The 21,568-nt window shown below is 38.3% G+C and overlaps 1 protein-coding gene across 6 annotated transcripts; it reads left to right on the forward strand.

Annotated features, from left to right (window-relative positions):
- Positions 1-401: 401 nt before the first annotated feature.
- Positions 402-9,588, forward strand: tmem87b (transmembrane protein 87B). Of its 6 annotated transcripts, none has more exons than XM_027028439.3 (20): positions 402-578; positions 1,604-1,664; positions 1,760-1,851; positions 1,947-2,081; positions 2,571-2,618; positions 2,706-2,759; positions 2,886-2,979; positions 3,073-3,134; positions 3,590-3,773; positions 4,265-4,364; positions 4,478-4,571; positions 4,781-4,852; positions 5,900-6,008; positions 6,119-6,177; positions 6,357-6,460; positions 6,945-7,018; positions 7,113-7,180; positions 7,279-7,331; positions 7,926-7,956; positions 8,064-9,588. In XM_027028439.3, exons 1-20 carry the CDS (start codon positions 429-431, stop codon positions 8,103-8,105), a joined length of 1,686 nt encoding a protein of 561 aa, XP_026884240.2. In that variant the 5' UTR covers positions 402-428; the 3' UTR covers positions 8,106-9,588. The 6 variants fall into 6 exon arrangements, 5 of the variants coding, with proteins under 5 accessions (XP_026884240.2, XP_035387761.1, XP_081581163.1 ...); XM_035531868.2 differs by lacking the exon at positions 4,781-4,852 and adding an exon at positions 5,440-5,511; XR_014126672.1 differs by lacking the exons at positions 4,781-4,852; positions 7,279-7,331; positions 7,926-7,956; positions 8,064-9,588 and adding exons at positions 5,440-5,511; positions 6,586-6,620 and having other exon boundaries at positions 7,113-7,158.
- Positions 9,589-21,568: the final 11,980 nt, after the last annotated feature.

Consider the following 21,568-nt stretch of genomic DNA (forward strand, 5'->3'; position numbering starts at 1 on the left):
CGAGTGGTTGGAGTGACAGTTAACATAAACTGTTAGTCCATGTTTTTAAATGTTCATGAAACTCTAACCTTGGTCCAATTAAGAGTATTCTGCTTACTTTCCGTATAAAAATACAATTATATTGAACACTACCTTCAAACTTGGGCAAAATATGATAGATATACGCATATGTGTATATATGAACATGGTAGCTAAAGAATTTGTAAAGAAATAGGCTGTGGTAAAGAGGTAACATTAGCTACCTAACCTAGCTACCTTAAAGGAAGCTGTCTTAATGCTGCTTTCAAATGGGGACGGCCTTTAAATAGGTAGCGCGCAAAAACTGCCTACCTAGGCAGCTGCCTGCAGAATGGAACTCTGCGTAGCCATCCAGCTAGCTAGGTGAGCTCGCGACGCACGCCTACGTTGTTGTCCCTGACAAAAAAAAAATGGCCGGAAATGTTGTTGGGTGGACGATGTGTTCTACTGCCTTGGAGATGCTTTGCCTTTCTTTTCTGTCCTGGACTTTATTAGTCGCATTTAATTGTGGAGTTGACGCAGCTCCAGAGATGGGTTACTGGTCTATTAAAGTTGTCAATGTAAGTAGCTAAAATACTGAATGCCTATGGTGGAATATGTGAGTTGGATGGACGGACCACTGAAAGTGACTTGGTAATTAGCTAGGCAGCTTCAATTGATCTTTTTAATGGTAGATATGCGCCATTTGAATGACTTTACCGTTTGAAGGCAGTGTTGCTCACAATATCATATATCACAACATAAATACATACTCATAAATATTGCTTTAGAACTAAGTTTATAGTAACCTAAGGTTATACTACACCATTTGCTCTTGCAGTATAGCTAGCTTCACTAAAGCAAGCTGATATGGTATTGCAAATGATGGCTAATATTAGTTAGCTGGTATACTTGAGTAATACAATATAAGTAGGTTAACCTAACTAATCTAATCTACGAATGTAACGCACAGATCAATCTCTAGGAATTACTGAGCACATTTCTACTGTTTTGAGCAAGTGCATGTAATAAGATTTCTAAAATTAGCAACATTATTGGCTATTTTGCTAATTTGTCAGATGATCAGACAGTATGTCAACTGGTACCAGCTAGCTAGCAAACAAGTCTAGCTAGCTGTCCCAGATAGCTACTTTATCTATTCAGCTTTCTGTTGCTTGGATGACGTTACCTAGCTAGTTGGCTATCCTATTCATCTAGCTAGCTAATGCACCAGGACTAATCGGAGTGTGCCATGTAAATTAAAGGAAATTAAGGATGTTGACGTCGAACTACTTGGCCAATTAGCTTAGCTAGTATATATTTTGCCACTCATATACTGTCAGTTCATTCATATGACGAATGTTTACATTCGATGTAGCTTTATCAAATATTTAAAGACAACCATAGTTGTTCCATTTGGGTAGTCCACCTGATATCTGGTGGCTACGACTGAAAGGCGATGCACCGTCTCAATAGAAGGACTGGAGATTAGTTGAACCAGCAATATTAACCGTCATATCCTGAGGTCGGTAGATTTGCCTCTTGTGTTAAAATGTCGTTGGTATTATCACCTGCATCACAAAAGCTCATTGTTTCTTCGCCCCAGACATCAAGACCTTTGTTATTAAGAAAATCCATGTATAAAGACACAGACATCCAACTGAAAGGTAACTGGTTTATGTTTATATTTATATTTGTTGTATATTCACTGTAACTGAAGGTGATTTAATTGTCAATAAGTAATGCACTATTGATTTTGCAGTGACTTCCTTTAGCTGTCCACAAGAGGTCTCATTTACCATTAGTTGGTATTTAAGGTACTACCCATGCCACAATGAGTTCAATAACATTGAGGTGAGTATCCCATGTTCATGTTAAAACTACACATTACAGACTATATATGTATTAGATAGCCCATGCTGAAATTTTGATTTAATTTTTGCTCTCAGGAAATGTATGATAGGACACCCCTGATTCGAGGAAAGAGTCTAGACCCCAACCCTCTTGGACATGGAGAGTACATTGAACACCAGTACAGGGCATTATTCTGCAACAGTTGGATCCAGTACTTTCCAACACTCAATGTTTGTAAAATAAATATTCATTAACATTGCCCATAGTATTGTATCTTGCTTAAATAGTGTGTAGCCCAAGGAAGATGCATAACTTAACACAAGCATACTGATTTATTCTTAATTTAGCATCATTTTACTTCACTGTTTATAGGGCATGGGCACTGAGTTGGTGACATTTATCATTAAGCAAAATATTAGCTTAAAGAAATTGTCCTGAGGTGTTTTTGCCCATCAGAGTTGCAGTGGCATGTCATGCATTATTTTTACCTTCTGCTGGAAGCAGAATGGGAAACCTTTGTATGCCCTGGTAAATGCAAGAGAATGCCTTACGCAATATTACACTTTTCAGAGATTTCCGTACTTTAGCACTTTTTTGGGGCTGAATGGCCCAAATGTTTGTTGTGTAAAATTAGAGCTCCTGCATGTTAATGTAATGTGGTCGTTCTGTCATGAAGTTCATTGCTTTTTATTTATTTATTTTTTTAACTTAAACTGCAGAAATCAATAGCTTGGCCCAGGACTGTGGAGCCACAGGGTGGAATTAATGTAAGAACTAACATTATAATGGTGACTTGATCACATTGGTGACCCCAAATTGTTTGTATTAAAGTCTATAATGTTTCTTCATTTTAGGATGCCAATTATACCAGGTGGCTCACTGCCGAAGCTGACAGAGCTGGAGTAACGGTAAAGCTCAGTAATATATCTTAATGCTTTTAAAGAGATTCAAAGCTTTGTTTTATTTTTAGTAATACGTTTTTAAGAATTTTGTACAGCCAACTACAATATGCTTACCATGCTTTCTCTGTAAAGGATAATGTCATTGCTACGACATGGAGAGATGGACCATATCTTCTTGTGGTGTTGATCCAACCCAGTAAAAAAGATGTTAACTGGACTTTAACCTGTAAGTCTGACATATTTTGTGACTTATTTGTTTGTTTTAGATAAATAAGTAATATAATCATAACAGTGATGGTTTTCCCTTTGTGCATTACAGTTAGTGTGTTAATGAAGGGAGCCCATGGCTTCATTTCAGTCACAGAATGGCCTCTTATGATTGTAAGTTGTACAAGTTATCCTTTCTCACCTCAAATAATATTGTGTAGATACAGTGTTTGGTCTTTATGAAAAAGAATGTTTGTCTCTTAAAATTGTGGGATTTTATACATGCCCCCAGTCATCCTAAATCTTTTATTTTCTGTTTTGCTACTTAGTGTAGCCCAATTTTGAGCTCGCTCTCTAGAAGTCAGTCCAATATTTTTCATGGCCAATATTTTTGCTCTGTCCCAGCTCCCTACACACCTGAGCCATGAAGAACAAAGCCATTAAGGACATTAATGCTTGGTATAGTGCAATCTAGTACACCTGTAGGCTAGGTAAAGCAAAAATGTTCACCAACTGCTGCAACTTGAGGACTGGGTGAAGAAGCACTTCTGTAGGATAACTCTACATAGCATTCCAGTTATGCTTGTTTAGTTGAGCACAGGGCCTATGTTCTGTGATTTCCATCCCAGTTCTACATGGTGATGTGCATCGTGTACATCCTGTATGCACTGCTCTGGTTCATCTGGGCTTCCTGCTACTGGAAAGACCTGTTGCGCATCCAGTTCTGGATAGCTGGGGTGATATTTCTAGGCATGGTGGAGATGGCTGTCTTCTGTGCTGAATATGAGAACACCAATGCTGTGGGCTCAGCCTGTGAGTGAACACACCCTGAAGCTGCATGTCGGCTTCAGTCCTATTTGTGATTTTTACATTCATTAAAAATTACTTTAGAGCATTATCTTTCTCTGACCAAAAGAATTTAAGTGTATAAGAGAAATTTTCAGTTGTAGTTTTAAAGACGGATGCAACGGAATGATTCTGATGTCAGGAGTTTGATTAGTAACATAGCTAATATCTGCCATAAAGCATTAAGGTGTTCAGTGAGTTGACACTAAGAAATATTCCCCATTTAACATCTGTCTTTTTGGCTATACATTTACTGAGGCTTGCAAGTGAAATATGTAATTAGTATTTTGGGCTTTCTTGCTGGCATATTTCAAATCATGCTGAAAACCGCTAACAGATGAGACATTCAAATATGATTTTAAGAAGGCTTTCCTATTACTCTGTTAATACCACATAAAAAAAAATTTTTCTTGCCTTTTCCATTTTTAACAACATAGCATATTGGCTTCTTTCTATAGCTCAAGGCTTGCTGGTTTTTGCTGAACTCATCTCTGCTCTGAAGAGGACTCTTGCTCGACTCTTGGTCATCATTGTTAGTCTGGGCTATGGTATAGTCAAGTAAGTGGAGAGGAAAATCTACTGTATATTAGTTAAATTATGTCAAAATAGTTTTAAATTAGAGGGTCTTTTCCCTTGTTTTTGAGGCAGCATATGCCTTTTGTTTTTTTCAGGCCTCGGCTGGGGACTGTCATGCACAGAGTTGTTGGACTGGGTGTACTTTACTTTGCCTTTGCTGCCATTGAAGGCGTGCTGAGGATTACTGGGGTAAAGTAGCACACTGAATATTTCAACTGTCCTGTTATCCTAGCATATTTTCAAAAGCAGTTACAAATAATAGGTTAGCATTACAATAGCATTACAGTAGCAAATAGAAATTTATCCTTACTTTTCTTTGGTATACATATATAAACTGAGAAGCCATTTTATGTATGCCTTGTAAGTGAGCAAAAAGGTTTTATGTGTTGGTCTGAAAGGGTCGGGACAATGGGCCAGCTCTGATCACTGCCATTGCACTGGCTGTTCTTGACTCCGGCGCCATTTGGTTCATATCCTTCTATGTGTCTTGGTGTTTGAATTGGACTACAACAATATAATTTAAGGACAACAAATTTGTCTCACCACTTTAGTTTTTTGGATGCATGTATAGTTTTAAGAATTAGTACCTTATCACTTTTTTAAAGACTAGATTCTTTTATACTTTTAACCTGTAATTTTGTGAAATCGTTCAACTAAATATATAAAATGGATGTTAAAAATAAATTATTTATTTATTAAAAAAAAATTTTTAAAAAGCAGATTGTTGTTGGAAACATGAACATTGTTTCCATATTGGGTTCTTTATTCTGTTTAATAAATAGATCAAACAATATATAAGTCTATTGCCTGGTGAGAATTTAACAGTATTTAACATTTTTTGTATGTTGAATAGTCTGCTTATTTGCTGTGACACCTTTTTAAACTTCTGAGAAGGAAAGGTGTTATGAAACTGCTAATTCACTACTTGAACAGGTTTCACTACTTGAATGGTTTTGTTGACTCTGGTAAAAAGGGGTACCTTCCAGTTATCCTTTTTTACTCATGCCTGTTTCTCCTCCCTTCTTACTCTTACCTTTTCCTCCTATGCATCTCTCAGGCCGAAGACTCTGATTTGGCCTTGCTGGCCTATATTCCTCTGGCACTGCTTGACTCCTCTCTATGTTGGTGGATATCCTTTAATCATTTTGGGTTAACCAGTACTTGCACAGAGGCCTCCCCTATCTTTTCCTCATTCTTGTCTTGTTCAGATTCTGCATGCTCAGTTTTTAAAGCACTACTTCACCCACATGCTAATTTGGCTTACAATGAAATCTAGTGGGGTATTATCATTGTTTCATTGGCAGAGTATTAGCTGTCCTCTTCCTAGCTTTCATTCATAGTTAGCAATGGTGACATTGAAGGGTCCTTTAAAATGCCTTAAAATCAGTTTTGTGAACTTTTAATTGAGCCTTTTACTTTCATCCTTTTTAGATGTTATTATTTATTTTTGCCAGTAGTTTGTTAATTGTGGTGTTTTTTTCCATGTTAAGGTGTTTCTTTCCTTTACTTCCTCTCAAATATTTGTCAGCTTAGCACAAACCATAAAGACACTGAAACTTAGGAGAAACCCAGTAAAGTTGTCATTATACAGACATTTCACCAATACCCTTATCTTTGCTGTTATTGGTGAGTACATAATGAGCAACATCAGCATAACAAATAATTGTATCTGTGGTTGGTTCTTAGAGCAATCATATATACTTTAGAATATATTTATTTTTGATTTTATTTTTCAGCCTCTATAATTTTCATGGTTTGGACAACAAAAAAATTCCGTTTAGCAGACTGTCAGTCTGTGAGTATCTAATTCATGATAGTTCTTTTTTTCTAGGTGATACTTTTTTTAATTATGATAAATGTTAGTTGACATTCATTCACATCATGTCTTCTAAAATGGGAAGAAATGATCAATATACATTTTATTTATTTATTTGTATGTTTATTTTTTAATTTTTAAACTAATATTGTGGGCAGGATTGGATGGAACTCTGGGTAGATGATGCCTTCTGGAGGTTCCTTTTCTCAATAATACTGCTTGTCATCATGTTTCTCTGGAGACCATCTGCAAATAATCAAAGGCAAGTTCTGACACAGGACTGATGTCATCGTTATGTAGAATGACACTTTAAACCTGCCAACATATTTATTATTGACTTAAATGGCATTGTCAGTGATTCTTATTGTTGTTCTCTATATTATTTAGATTTTTGACCTTTAGCCATCTTTAAAGCTTTAAAGGTGATTTTTTTTTCTTTTTCTTCTTCTTTTTAATCATTTTGCAGCTATATGTGGTTTATTTTATCTTGTAGTACAAATAAATTATATGAAACTGAGGGTTAATGATGGCAGTAGCCAAGACAGATGGATACAGTAAATTAGCCTGTCTTCAATATTTTTTACTGATAAGTTTCACTGCTGGAACAAAGATGTAAAATGTAAAAAATTAGGGGAGTTGTGTGGTGTTTTTTTTTTTTTTTTTTTTTTTTTTTTATGAAAAACCTTCATGCTCAGATCAGTTAATGGTCTTAATTTGTGGTAGCTGTGATGTGTGCTATACTCTAGGTATGCATTTACACCTTTGATTGATGACTCAGATGATGAAGAAATTGAAGAGTTCTTGGTGTCTGCAAATCTGGGTAGGTGATAAATAGCTCATAAAAATAGAGGTTGTAGTGTACTTTTTTTTTACTGCATTAGGATAAAGGCTAGGCCTGAACTCTTTATTTTTAGCTGATGGAATCAAACTGAGAGCAGCTAAGGCTGAGGTTAATGGGACACTGAACCCTGCTCCTGGTCCGGTCAGTATCAGCCTGAAAGAGAACCATAATCAAGCATAAACTATTAATTTTAAAAAATTGTATTCAGACTGTATGCAAATGCTTAATGTTGTACCCAGGATGAAGACTTAAAGTGGGTGGAGGAGAATATCCCTGCCTCTTTAACTGATGTGTAAGTCAGCATTTTCCAATTTTTATTAATTACTTATTTTGAGTGTAATGACACTGTGGTAGACAGTGATCATAAATATACAGTACAACAAGTATACATCGGTCAGAAATAAAATCAATATAAAATGAGACAAAACAAATTAATCCTGCCATCGTTTCCTGTAGTCTGGTGTTTGATATCTCATGCATTGCAATGAAGAGACGAGCCAATTTTGGAGTATAGGTTGCTTAGGTGTTCTGAGTGTGGCAATAAAGAATTTGGGAAAAATAATCATAATTTTAAAAGAATTAAGCAGCATGGCACCCCTATGTCAAGATGCTTGACCTAGTAAGTTTTTCTTAAAGAAAAGAAAGTGATATCCAAGCAGTACACTTCTCATTTAAAAAGAGGCATGCAGTAGCAGAATTTGAAACAAAATTCTGCAATAAATTCACCTCTACTGTGGCCAGATCTTTTAAAAATTACATAGTGCCCCCCCCCCCCCCCCAATTAACTAGCTATTTGAGCATAATTGCACAGTGGGGAAATAATCAATTGTGTAATCATGCTGCTTTAAAGCTGAATTTCTAAATGTATGTGTTTCTTTCATTTTAGTGCCCTGCCCGTTCTTCTCGACTCTGATGAGGTATGTTGCATCAAACTGATTTCATAGCGCTAAACAGCTTTTTCATATAAAGCAAACATTGAAATTAGTATGCTTTCGGAGTAGCTCACTTTCTTTGACCTTTGCAGGAAATCATGACTACAAAATATGAGATGTCTAAAATCGAGTAAAAGCACAAGAAGCACAATGTCCTTCCTTCTGAAATTAAAGATGCTGCTCCTACTGCTGGCACTGGATCTTTACCAGTAGGAAAAGGAAAAGAAGAAATGTTCAAGAAGACATAATGGTGTGGATATTCTTGGTGCATCCAAGCCCATCATGAACCCTATAAAGAAGTGAAATCACTGAAGTCAGAGGAGCATCCTGACCAATCTAGCAGTGGTTCAGTCTGTATTCTTGTCTTTTGTATTGAATATGTGGTGGATTCCACCCCACTATCTGAAAATTAAATAAATATTTTTGGTGTCTGCCCCACCATAGACACATTTCACAGACATGTTGCATCACTCATCAACCCAGGTAGAAAACAAAAATGCTGGATTCAAGTTATTTTTCCATGTACCAAGCCTATTAAATAGTGGGAGCAAGTTATCAAATGCAACATTTTGCACTCTTGGTTGAGGTTTAGCATTTTCAAATAATGTGTTATTTGGGGACATTTCTAAAATAGTGATTGAATAAGTATTCCGTAGGGACATTAAGATGGATGACCAAAGACTTTTCTTTTGCTTGTAGTTTGGGTAGTTTTCAGTTTACCCTTCAAGCATTGTCTTTGCTGTATTTAAATATTTATGACTGTGAGGAATTTCTCTTACAAATGAAAATAGTGTGGGAAACTTTTTGTGTGTGATCTGGGTTCGGTGTATGTCAGTGTGATAAGGACATTGGTTTGAGAGCACTATTGACTTAGGGAGCAAAACTTTCTGGGGAATGGGTAGGGATCTGAAATGCACAATGTATTCTTTAAAAAAAATGGGTAATGATCTGAATGCGATGCAGAGGTACTTTGCAGACACTAAACGTTATCCCTGCTCTAAACTAACTGAATTTTTGTAGCAGGAAATTAGATCTTTTGTAAGAATTTAATGAGCAATATACTATATTCCTCTATTGTGCACACTATTTCAGAAATGCATTTTCTTTTTGACCTTTTAAGCTTTAAAATCTCACTACAAAATCACACTGCGTTTTCAGCCCGCTTTTTGTTTGAAGTTTTATTTCTTTGCCTAGAAAAGCATGGTTTGCCATGAAGATGGGTAATAGACTAAGGAAAACTATAACCATTTAAAAATATCCATTGTTCAAGTGCTTACCTTGTTTTTGTGAAACAAAGGTGTTTTTATATAACCAATTAAGTGGTTGGATCAGGCTGATTCTGTGACACAATGTACTTGCTCATTTCTTCCAAAGTTCCTTACTGAGAATGTTTAATGCAGTTGCAATCTTTTGTATCTGTTTCTGAATGTCTTGATCTTGCTTTGGAAAATCAGAGGGTTTATATTTGTGCTTTTTCAAAGAGTGTACACCATGATTTTCATGTGTTTGTTTGTTTGTTTTTTTAAAGGCCTGTCCATTTCCTTCATGCATGTTTTCTATATTCTGATGATAGTTTTGATTTAGATATAAAATAAAGAATCTTTATTTATGTTTTCACTTTTTTGTTTTGCTGTGTTCTGTTACAGTTTTTTAAAAAAGCACACCCCCACCCCCTTACATGTTTAAGGTTGTTGCTCACATAGATCAGGAGCAATAAGCATTGTCTGTGGCTGATGTAGTGATCACTCAAACACTTACTACATAACCAGACCAGAAGCCCTGGCTAAATTCTGAGGTCTGTACCCTGCTTAAGGCTCATAATGTTTCATTTAGTCATTCAGATCAAGTGACAGAACAGTACCTAGGAACAGACTCACCACCAGTATCAAGAAAAGCCAAGGCTTCCTATGCAATAAAAAAATTAAAGGTAATTTCACAAAAAAACACCCATGATGTATATGGTAAGTCATTCAACCTTCCACCAAATACAGGACAAATGACCACTTCCCAGATGCTCTGAACATGTGTTATGTCTGTTTTAAATCATCTTACACTGGAGTAGCAGTGAGGACCAACACCTCCCTCTGGTAACAATGAAGATATCTACAGAGAAGTAGTGGAGGTGCTGGAGTTCTGGTGCAAAGACAACAATGTCGATCCGAATGTCAGTAAGACAAAAGAGATTGTATACTTCAAACACAAGTGCTTCACATCCTGCACATCAACAGCACTACAGTGGAAACAATGCCCAGTTTGAATAATCAGCTTGAACTCCCTAGAGCATGAGGAAGAAACCTTGAGAGGAACCAAGACTCAAAGGGGGCGGGGGCGGGATTTGAACACTGGCACCGCAGTAACAACAGTTTATAGAGAAAAAAATGAAATAAGCAATTAATGTTCAGTCTAACTTTCTAGAGGTCCCAGTCTTTTCCAGAGGTTTGCATGTGTCCGAGGCCCATCCCACAAGAGAGCATCCATTAAGGGCTATGGAGAAGTAGTTGGCTGGGATGGAGGTGTGGTGGGCTACAGCAGGGCACATCTGGGGGAGGTGGGAGTAGCCATGGCAGTTGAGACAGGTAGAGGCTCAGTAACATCATTACGTTCCGTAAGAGAACATCCATTAAGGGCAACAGAGAGTAGTTGGGTGGGATTTACCATAACAGTTTACCATAACTCTCAATGCCCATGGACTCCCACATCTACACCTTTACCTAAGATGGGAAGTAGTTAATAAAATGCCTGAATGTACAAATAGGTTTTCATCCTAGCCTTAAATATTAAGACTGTGTCTGAATCTCAAACATTTACAGGAAGATTATTATAGATAGCTTTATAGAAGAAGGCTCTGCCCACTGTGGTAGATTTTTTTATTCTTCGTACTAGTAAAGAGCCTGCATCTTTTGATCTAAGCAGACATGGTGGATCGTAAGAGTTCTCTAATGTACTGTGGGTCAAGACCATTCAGTGCTTTGTAAGTAATTAAAGGTATTTTATAATCAATACAAAATTTTACTGGGAGCCAATGTAAAATAGCTAAGATAGGAGTGATGTGAGCAAATTTTCTAGTTCTAGTAAGCACTCTGGCTGCTGCATTTTGAACTAGCTGGAGCTTGTTTAGGAACTTAGTAGTACAGTCTGATAGTAGGGCATTACAGTAGTCCAATCCTGAAGTAATAAATGCATGGACTAGCTTTTCTGCATCATGTGAGGAGAACATGTTCCTAATCTTAGAAATGTGCCTACGGTGGAGAACGGTGGTCCTACAAAAATTATTTACATGAGCTTCAAATGAGAGACTGGGCTCCATAATAACTCCAAGATCTTTAACTGTTAAAGAAGATGTGATTGTGTTACCACTGAGGTTCACTGAGTAATTAGAGTGAGGACCAAGCTATCTCTGGGCCTAATAGAAGTACCTGTTTTGTTACTATTAATTGAGATAAAGTTCCTCAACATCCAGTGTCTTAAGTCCTTTATGCATTTGTCAATAATACTAAGATGAAACACATCCTCTGGTTTTGCTGAGACATATAGCTGAGTGTCATCAGCATAGCACTAGAAACTAGCACAGTGTTTATGTATAATGTCACCAAGAGGTTGCATATATAAAGAAAAAAGCAAAGGCCATAGAACAGGTTCTTGTAGGACACCATAGCTAACCTGCCGAGATATGACGAGAAGTCTACATTTATGTGAACAAACTGGTAGTGACCAGCTAGGTAAGATTTAAACCAGGAAAGGTCTGTTCCCCTAATCCCAACAACATTTTTGAGTCTATATAGTAAAATGTTATGATCTATAGTGTCAAATGCTGTACTCAGATAAAGCAATATAAGCAAAGAGACATAACCCTGTTCAGAAGCCAACAAAAGGTCATTAACTACTTTAATTAGTGCTGTTTCTTTACTGTGATTAGGCTTAAACCCTGACTGAAAGACTTCATGTATCTGGTTCTGATTCATATATGATCTTAGCTGCTGAGCTACAGCTTTTTCTAGGATCTTGAAAATAAATGGAAGGTTCAGATCAGCCTATAGTTTGACAGCTGACATGGGTCAAGGTTAAAATTTTGGATAAGTGTTCTGATTACATTTGCATTTATGGCATTTAGCAGACGCTCTTATCCAGAGCGAATTACAAAAGTGCTTTGTCATTTACTCACAGAATACATCCTGGCCAGTACAGCAGGTTTAGAGTCCAATATACAAATGATCTAGAATACTGTAGAAATACAGGGATAACTGCCGATGCCTAAAAGTACAAAATACTTAAATAATAAACAGTGTAATAAACAATACCCTACAATAAGTACTAATTTAGTCAGTCAATATGGTAGCAGGGTCAGTTGTCATTTAAATTTTCCATGAATAGATGGGTCTTCAGTCTACGTTTGAAGACTGCAAGGGACTCTGCTGTGTGGACAGCAAGTGGGAGTTCATTCCACCATCTTGGTGCCAGGACAGAGCCAGGATGCTTGTCTTCCATAAGACCTGAAGCATGGTATTTCAAGCCGAGCTTACTGCTAATTTGAATGATTTAGGAACATAGCCAAGGTTCAAGGTGGAGTTTGTTAAATTTAGTAAAGGTTCAATTACTTCAGGTAGGATTTCCTTAAGAAAGTGTTTGGGCAGTGAATCTCATAAGCAAGTGGAGGATTTTGAGCGCAAGATCAGGGATGTAAGCTCTGGCTCTTGGATATGTGTAAAGGATTCTAGAGTCGTTTTTGGCTTGGTAGTTCTGATCCCCGAGCAGCTGCCCAATGTTATGTTAATGCTCTTAATGTTATCTCTAATGTGCTTAATTTTCTAAAGTCATGAACTCATTACTACTGTGTGATGTTGTAATCTGAGCTTTGGTGTCAGTCTTATTCCTAGTTCGATGTGCAATTGTACTAAAAAGAAATCTACGATTATTTTTCTTTTCTATTAGGGTTAAAAGATATGCTCTTCCACCAGTAAAAAATGCTTTTCTATACTTGAGAAGGTTCTCCGTCCATGCAAGCTGGAAGAAGACTACAAGTTTACGTACCATTTACGTACACCCATAAGAATCTTGAAAATATAACGGATGGAGCTCATTCCTCAGTAGTATCTTGATTCAAAGGTGTTGTTAAACAAAAGTGCTGCCACAGTAGTCCTTGGGACTACTCCATTTATCTTCTCCTTGGTGCTCCAACTACTCCCTCCCTGGGATAATCACCTTTTGCTGCTTTAGAAGGTACATTGAGGAGGTCCTGAGGCAGGGGTTTATCTGTCCTTCTTCGGCAATGTTTTTCTTTGTAAAGAAGAAGTTTAATAAAGTTACTAAGAAGTTCCTGCATCACCCTTGTCTCTCGTGCAAGCTGCACAGGGGAACTACACCAGAGAACTGTGCATTTATATCAGGTTTGGGGATTTTGTCAACCTAAGATGAATCCATTAAGGAGACAAATGTAAAATGGGCTTCTTTAGCATGTCTGGCCACTATCTGTGTACCCGTTTGTTGTAGTTTACATATTGTAATCCACTCAACAAACTGGAGGATCACATTTGTCATGTGAGGGCCATCTTGATAAGGTAGTTGGAACACCAACTATTTGTCAAGGCAGAGAAATTAGATTAGATTCAACTTTGTCATTGTGCAGAGTACAGGTACAGAGCCAATAAAACACAGTTAGCATCTAACCAGAAGTGCAAAAGTACAGTATTACATACATATAAAGTGCAAAGAAGGGATCTGCAGATACAATATGTACAATTGATGGCAGAGGAGTAGTAGAAAAATATGTGTTTTAAGTGTGGGTATACATATGTACAGAGTAGGTGGAGATAGACAACTGTAGTTTGTATGTGCAGGGAGAGTGGTATATGTAAACTTATAATGTAAAGTATGCAGAGTAAAAATAACATGCAGTGGGTTTATATACAGTATGTACAATATGAATAATTCAGTGATTATGCAAATACGAATAGTGCAATGATACTAGGACATAAAGTACAGTAACAGTGCAGTGAGTGCAATGATGCAATTAAAGTGGCTGTGTGGAGATCAGCAGGGTCACAGCCTCAGAGAAGAAGTTCTTCCTGAGCTTGCTGGCGCAGGACTGAAAGAGGGTGGTTAAAAGTCTGTGCTTAGGATGAGATATGTCCTTGATGATGTTTCTTGCCCTGCCCAGGCAGCGCTTGTGATAAATGTTCTCGATGGTGGTGTGGGGGAAACTTCTATGTCGCATAGGAAAGATGGGGTTAGAGGAACTGGTTTGTCTTTTATACTGTTTTCAACCCGGTGTGTCAGCCAGAACATGACTTGAGACCAGGATGAGTTTGAGAGTTTAATAATGAAGGCAGGGAATTCCAGCACTAACATTATTAACAGACGTTGTCGTTGGTTATGGCCGTGGTCTAAAACACTGTAAATAACAATGTTGCTTGTAAATGACATTCACAGTAAACAAACGCATTTACACATGAGCTCTCAATGATTAGAATGAAATCAATATGACATACTTTACCACCATCTGGCGGCAAATTTCGGAATTGACAATGACTCAGCGAGATCTAAGCAGTGAAATGCCGTGACAACGGTTAAAATCGTTAAAATACTGAATTAATTACCAAACAGATAAACTTACACATATATGTGCTAATATAAAGACAAATACATAAAGCAACACACCACTTGGCTGAGATGAAAGTCTTATCAGAGGAAAAATAGGCTACACGTTAGCATATGGAAAGGAGCTAAACCCATGTTCCACTAACGACATTCAGCACAGGTGGTCTGGAAAAAGCAAATCACCTCACGTCTTCTCAGGGTCCAAACGCAGCGGCGGATCTCAGCAAGCACTTGTTCTGGGCCTGGATGTCGCAGACATAGGTCAAAGTCCTGAATCAGCAGTCTTGGTAGTTGGCTGGGTTGGATCTAGGATGATCGGATGTAGAGTATTAAACACTAGGTGTTCTGATCTGCGAAGTCTCCCCCAGCCCGGATAAGCTCTTTGCTTCTGCCAAACCTAGGAGACAAAGCTACAAGTTGGCTGCTTTTTGGAATAGGTCTGCCAGCTTTCAGAAGGCAAAACTCTTCTGGGAAAATGCACATCTTTACTCTCCTCAGGATTACACTTTCTGCACTGCGGTAATGCTCGGCAGTGGGATGACTGTTTTCATCAGCTTCACTGCTGCCCAAGTGCACTTTACAGGTATTGCACTCACTCATATCTGTGCTTGATGGATGGGGTTTGGTAGTGGCAATAGCACAGAGCGTAGACTTATAGAGCTCTGTGAGGCCATCCTCACACATGCTTGCAGGCTCCATCTGTTGGGCTCTGCAAGTTCTCAGAGCATCTTACCCTGTGTGATGTCATTGGCTGGATTTCTGGCTGAATCTACATACCATAATCTTGCAGGCCCCTGGAGTGCCAATCCAGTCTAGTACGAATTGCAGCACGACCTCCTGGAGGACCTAACTGAATCGGCTCCACAGAAGTAAAGAGGTGTGGTTGGTCACTCCCAATGAGCAACAGGGGTTTGATCGACTTGAAGGGTGGTATTGACATGCCGACTAAGTGTTTGTATTTCTGCTGAAGCTGCTCCATGGTCTGCTAAGTCAAAGTGAGCAGCGGTGAAGGCTCCTGCAATGCAATACCTCTTCTTTGGGATCACAGCAGAGGAGATGAATAAGGATACTGACACACCATGAAGAGTTTGCACATCTTATTAGATGGAACGTTAATCAAATCATTCAATAAATCACATCACTAAAGTTTGATCAGACAACTCCTGTGTGTTAATTTACATGCACACATATATAAATATATATACATACACAGCATATGTGCATCTCTAATATCAAGTACATATGAACACATTGTGGTGGAGGGTAGCTCCATCACACCTGTGATCAGACCTGTCACTGTAGTATCATCTGCAAACCTGGAGTTAGATCCATAAACAGGAACACAATCATGAGTGACTGGGAGTACAAAAAAGGGCTCAGCACTCAGCCTTGTGGCATGCTGGTGTTAAGGGTAATTGGGTAGGAGATGAGTTTGTCTAACTTAACAGACTGAAGCAGTTGAATGCTTTGGCACTGGCACAATGGTGGCAATCTGGTGGTAGATCTGTTTTGAAGAAGGCCTCTTTATTTCCCTCATTGAAGTGAGCATAGATGTAGTCGAGCTCATCAAGGGGTGAGGTACAGTTGGTGGTACAGTACTAGGTGGTTTGGAGTCAGTGATTTTCTGTATGCCTCACCACATACACCAAGGGTCAAAGGAGTTGAAGGGCTTTGCTTTCCACCGTGTTGTAACTGTGTTTGGCCTTTGAAATACCTTTTCTGAGGTTGACTCTGGCTGAGCTGTAAGCCTTTTATTATTAATAATATTATATTTAAATATTATTCATTATTATTTTATTTGTGAGTTGTCACTATGTCTACACATCTGTTGATGTGTTCCAGGACAGAGTTGGTATAAATATTAGTGTCAAGTGAGAATCTGTAGTGGCCTGATCTGCAACCAAACTGGTCTGCAAGAGAGGAGTCAGCCCATTCCATCCAGATCTTGATGGTCAGTGTTGTGGGTTTCACAAGTTTGATAATTGCATTTACATTTATAGCATTTAGCTTTTATCCAAAGCAACTTACAATTATGACTGAATACAACTTGAGTAATTGAGGATTAAGGGCCTTGTTGAGGGTCGCACAGCATCTTATTGGTGGGACTTGACAAATAATCAGAAGGTTGTTGTATCAAGTACCTTAACTACTAAGGTATCATTGCCCACGTTGGACAGTGCTTGGTGGCCAGACTGTCCAATATTGGGAGGGGTGTGGCTCTGTAGGCATTAGTCACACTGGTGAAATTGGATCCAACTTTTTTTTGTTCCTTTGTGTTCAGGACACATTCTGGTGAAACTTTGGAAGTCCAGATCTCAAATTTACAGCGATTACAATCTCCAGCAACAATAAAGGCTCCATCCAGGTGCAGTTTGCAGTTTGCTATAGCAGCACAAAGATCTTTACATTTACAGCATTTAGCAGACGCTCTTATCCAGAGAGAATTACAAAAGTGCTTTGTCATTTACTCATAGAACACATCCTAGCCAGTAGAGTAGGTTAGAGTCAAATATACCAATGAACTAGAATACTGTAGAAATGCAGGGATCAATGCTGATGCCTAGAAGTACAAAAATACATAAGCTCTATCTTTAGACAATAAACAAGTACTAGATTTTGATAGTCAACATCAATGTAATAAACAATACCTTACAATAAATATTTGTTTGTTAGTCATTAAAATATTTCACAAATAGATTGGTCTTCAATCTTCGTTTGAAGACTGCAAGGGACTCTGCTGTCCGGACAGCAAGCGGAAGCTCATTTAGGAGCAAGGACAGAGAATTGTCTGGATGTTTGTCTTCTATGAGACTTGAAGCATGGTATCTCAAGCCGAGCCGTACTTGAGGTACAAAGTTCTCGAGGTACAGAACGAGCTTTGACCATTGACATTATTTATGGAGGGTCTGGTGCATTTTTAGCTTTATAGACAAGCATCAAGGTTTTGAAGACAATGGAGCGCAACAGTGGAGTGATGTGTGAACTTTGGAAGATTGAAGACCAGTCATTATGGACAAGTTGGAGAGGTCTGATGGCTCTTAGAGGAATACCAGTAAGTAGCGAGTTTTAGTAGTCTAGCTTTGAGATCACAAGAGACTGCACAAGCATCCCTTCATACAAAGGGCAGAATCCTTTGTATGTTACAAAGGAGAATTCTGCAAGACAGATTTCTGCAAGAAACTGTAGTCCATAAGCCTTTTCTGTGTTAGGATACAGATTTTTGCCAGAGAACACACATTGGCAGGAAAGATACTAGGTAAGCGCAGAGGGTTTATGTTGCAGTGAAATCTGTTCAAACTTACACTGCTGATAGGTAAATGCTCCTACTCTTGTGTCATTATGGGAAATTTCAGAGAAGCAGATATCCAAATTCAGCCTATATGAAATGAGTAAATATTTGCCTAAAGGTGGTGCGACTTTAATATGGGTTTATGAAAAAATGGTACAGTGATATCTGTCCAAATTATTGAAAGCCAAGGGCTCCTATTCTTCTCTGGTAGTGGAATTGTTTTTGTATTATGTGAAATTTCTGAGAAATAGATATTCAAATTCAACTTATTTGAAATGAGTATGTTAATTTGATGCAACTTTAATATGGATTTATGAAGAAATAGTACAGTGAAATCTGTTCAAACTTACTCTGCTGATAGCCAAGGGGCACCCCTGTTATCTGGTCATGGAATTGTTTTGGCAGTATTAGAAATATCTGAGAAGCAGTTATCCAAATGCAGCCTATACAAAATGAGTACATATTCGCCTAAAGGTAGTGCGACTTCAATATGGGTTTATGAAAAAATGGTGCAGTGATATCAGTCCAGTCTTACCTTGATGATAGCCCAGGGCTCCTGGTAGTGGGATTGTTTGGTATTAAGGGAAACCTCCGAGAAATAGGTAACCATAATGGATTAAAAAAAAAAAATGGTACAGTAGAATGTGTCCAAATTTGCACAGGTGATAGGCAAAGGCAAACTGCGTGTTAGTAGAACTGTTTTGGCATTATGGGAAAATTCACAAAAATATAAAGCCATACTTTCTCTTAATTAAATGGGCATTGAAAGATCATTACAAATACAAGGAGTTTAATATAGATTTATTTTAAAAACTGGTGCAGTAGAATCTTTTCGAACTTGATCTGGTGATAGCCAAGGGCCACCACTCAGTTGGCAGTGGAATTTTTCAGCCCTGGAGTACTCCCTACCCTGCACATTTGCAACATTTCACTAGTGATGTCCCCTGTTTTAGCTGGCAGACAAGCACTATAATAAACCTCTGAGAAACATCATATAGAAAAAACATTTTTCATAATACTTATTAAGCTGTTTACATTAAACACAATTAGAGATTACTCTAGATTACTCTATCCTGTGACCTTGGTTCTAATTGACTCTAGGTAAGGCCCATCTCCTTCATGTCCGCATGGAGATCCCATTGCCAAGGGCTTGTCTGGTGATACTGGATTCTAATTATATAGCAATTTTCTGGTGGCAAGAACACTGGGATATAAATAAGGAGATCTTGCATGTGGCAGCTAGAGACCCTTACCCACAAAAAGTTGTATATACCGTTGAACTTCAAAAGTAGACTCTACAGTAGTAGACACTTCTTTGTGCCCAGGCCATCCAGACGTTGCCCATACCCAACAATTCCCAGTAGTACTGGTGGCCAACCCTCAGTGCAGAAATTCAGTATCATGTGACCTCCTGCTCAGTATGTGCTCAGATCAAGACCCCACACCAACTCCTAACAGGCACATTGGAGCCACTTGCAGTACTACTTGCAGCACTAATTTAAGTAGTTAATGACCTGTTGATGGCTTCTGACCAGGGTTATGTTTCTTTGCTTTATTGCTTGATCTGAGTGCAGCATTTGACACTATAAATCACAACATATTAATAGATAGACTCAAAAATGTTGTTGGGATTAGTGGAACAGCCCTTCCTGGTTTAAATCTTCCTTAGTTGGTAACTACCAGTTTGTTGGAGACTTCTCAGCATACAACAAGGTTAGCTATGGTGTCCCACAGGGATCCATTCTAGGGCCTTTGCTTTTTTCTTTATATATGCTACCTCTAGGTGACATTATACATAAACACTGTGCTAGTTTCCACTGCTACGCTTTTGACACTCAGCTATATGTCTCAGCAAAACCAGATGACATTTTTCAGCTTAGTATTACTGACGATTGCACAAAGGACATCAGACACTGGATGTTGAGGAACTTTCTCTCACTTAATAGTGACAAAACAGAGGTGCTTATATTAGGTCCAGAGATAGCTTGGTCCTCACTCTAATTACTCAATGAACACAATCACATCTTCCCTAACAGTTAAAGATCTTGGAGTTATTATGGAGCCCAGTCTCTTGTTTGAAGCTCATGTAAATAATATTTCTAGGACCCCCTTTCTCCACCTTAGAACATTTCTAAGATTAGGAACATACTCACCTCACATGATGGTGAAAAGCTAGTTCATGCATTTATTACTTCAGGATTGGACTACTGTAATGCCCTACTATCAGGCTGTACTACTAAGTTCCTAAACAAGCTCCAGCTAGTTCAAAATGCAGCAGCCAGAGTGCTTACTGGAACTAGAAAATTTGCTCACATCACTACTATCTTAGCTATTTTACATTGGCTCCCAATAAGATTTTGTATTGATTATAAAATACTTTTAATTACCTACAAAGCACTGAATGGTCTTGCCCCACAGTACCTTAGATCATTTTTAGTGCATTACGATCCACCATGTCTGCTTAGATCAAAAGGTGCAGGCTCTTTACTAGTAACAAGACTAAGAAAATCTACCACAGGGGGCAGAGCCTTTTTTCTATAAAGCTCCCATGTAACAACCTTCCTGTAAATGTTTGAGATTCAGACACAGTCTCAATATTAAAGACTAGGATGCAAACCTATCTGTATAGTCAGGCATTTTATTAACTAATTCCTATCTTACATAAAGGGGTAGATCTGGGAGTCCATGGGCATTAAGAGTTATGGTAAACTGGGATGTTAAAATGCTGTCACTTCACCTCTCTTTTGTCACTCAAGTTTGTTGACTGAGAGCAGCGGAGTGCTGATGTTCCAGGGTGTCATCATACCTGTGTTTCCTTCTGGCTCTTTCCTTTTAGCTGTGCTGTCATAGATAGATCTGCTGGAGTCCATCATTGCACATTTTTGTTCTCTCATTTACACACACTCGTACCTAGACATGCCTAGTCTCTCTTTCTGCCGAGGTACACATACCCCTGATGTCGTGATGTTACTGAACTACTCCCACCTCCCCCTGATGTCCCCTGCTGTAGCCCACCACACCTCCACCATAGCCAACTACTTCTCCATTGCCTTTAATGGATGTTCTCTTGTGGGTTGGGTCTCGGACACATTGAGTCTTGGTTCCTCTCAAGATTTCTTCCTCATGCTCTAGGGAGTTTTTCCTAGCCACTGACACCCTTGCGGGGCTTGGACTTTGACATTTGTAAAACTGCTTTGTGACTATATCTGTTGTAAAAAATGCTGTATAAATACATTTTGAATTTTTATTTTTTATTTTTTGCTTTTCTAAGGCCCATTGTCTTATGCCTCTTCCAGGTTTCCCACTGACCATCACATTGCAGAAGCTTTGTTTGACCACATCTTTTGCCATTCCACCTGCTTGAGGATTTAACATCTGACTGAGTTACATCTCAGGTCTAGAGGGCTGTTTATGGTGTATCTGAACATGAATGTGAGTCTCACCTCACCTTCTTCAGTGCATCTCCAATACACTCCACTTTTGTTGATTATGAACAACTACCCCTTGTTCATTCATCATTATTGTGTTCTATTTTAATGTCTTTGCTTTTTGTTGTTTGCTGCAAAGCTGAACACCTTCGTATGTGTTTGTGGCATGCCATTGTCTTGTGTATCATAATTCTTGTTTGTTGTTCCATCTTATTGTTTTTGTTACTAGTTAGGAAAATTTTTGCTTTAGTATCCATTAGTGTCTCTAAGTTGTTCCAATCCTTTT

The sequence above is a fragment of the Electrophorus electricus genome, chromosome 12, assembly GCF_041902795.1.
Source record: "Electrophorus electricus isolate QZ-2024a chromosome 12, ASM4190279v1, whole genome shotgun sequence".
Lineage (NCBI taxonomy): Eukaryota > Metazoa > Chordata > Actinopteri > Gymnotiformes > Gymnotidae > Electrophorus > Electrophorus electricus.

Bases quoted from the DNA above. Each gene is read 5' to 3' on its own strand.
- tmem87b (XM_027028439.3), top strand. From the start codon at position 429: ATGGCCGGAAATGTTGTTGGGTGGACGATGTGTTCTACTGCCTTGGAG. The intron at 6,009-6,118 runs GTGAGTACATAA...TTTATTTTTCAG, and splicing joins CCTTATCTTTGCTGTTATTG to CCTCTATAATTTTCATGGTT. The intron at 6,178-6,356 runs GTGAGTATCTAA...TATTGTGGGCAG, and splicing joins GTTTAGCAGACTGTCAGTCT to GATTGGATGGAACTCTGGGT.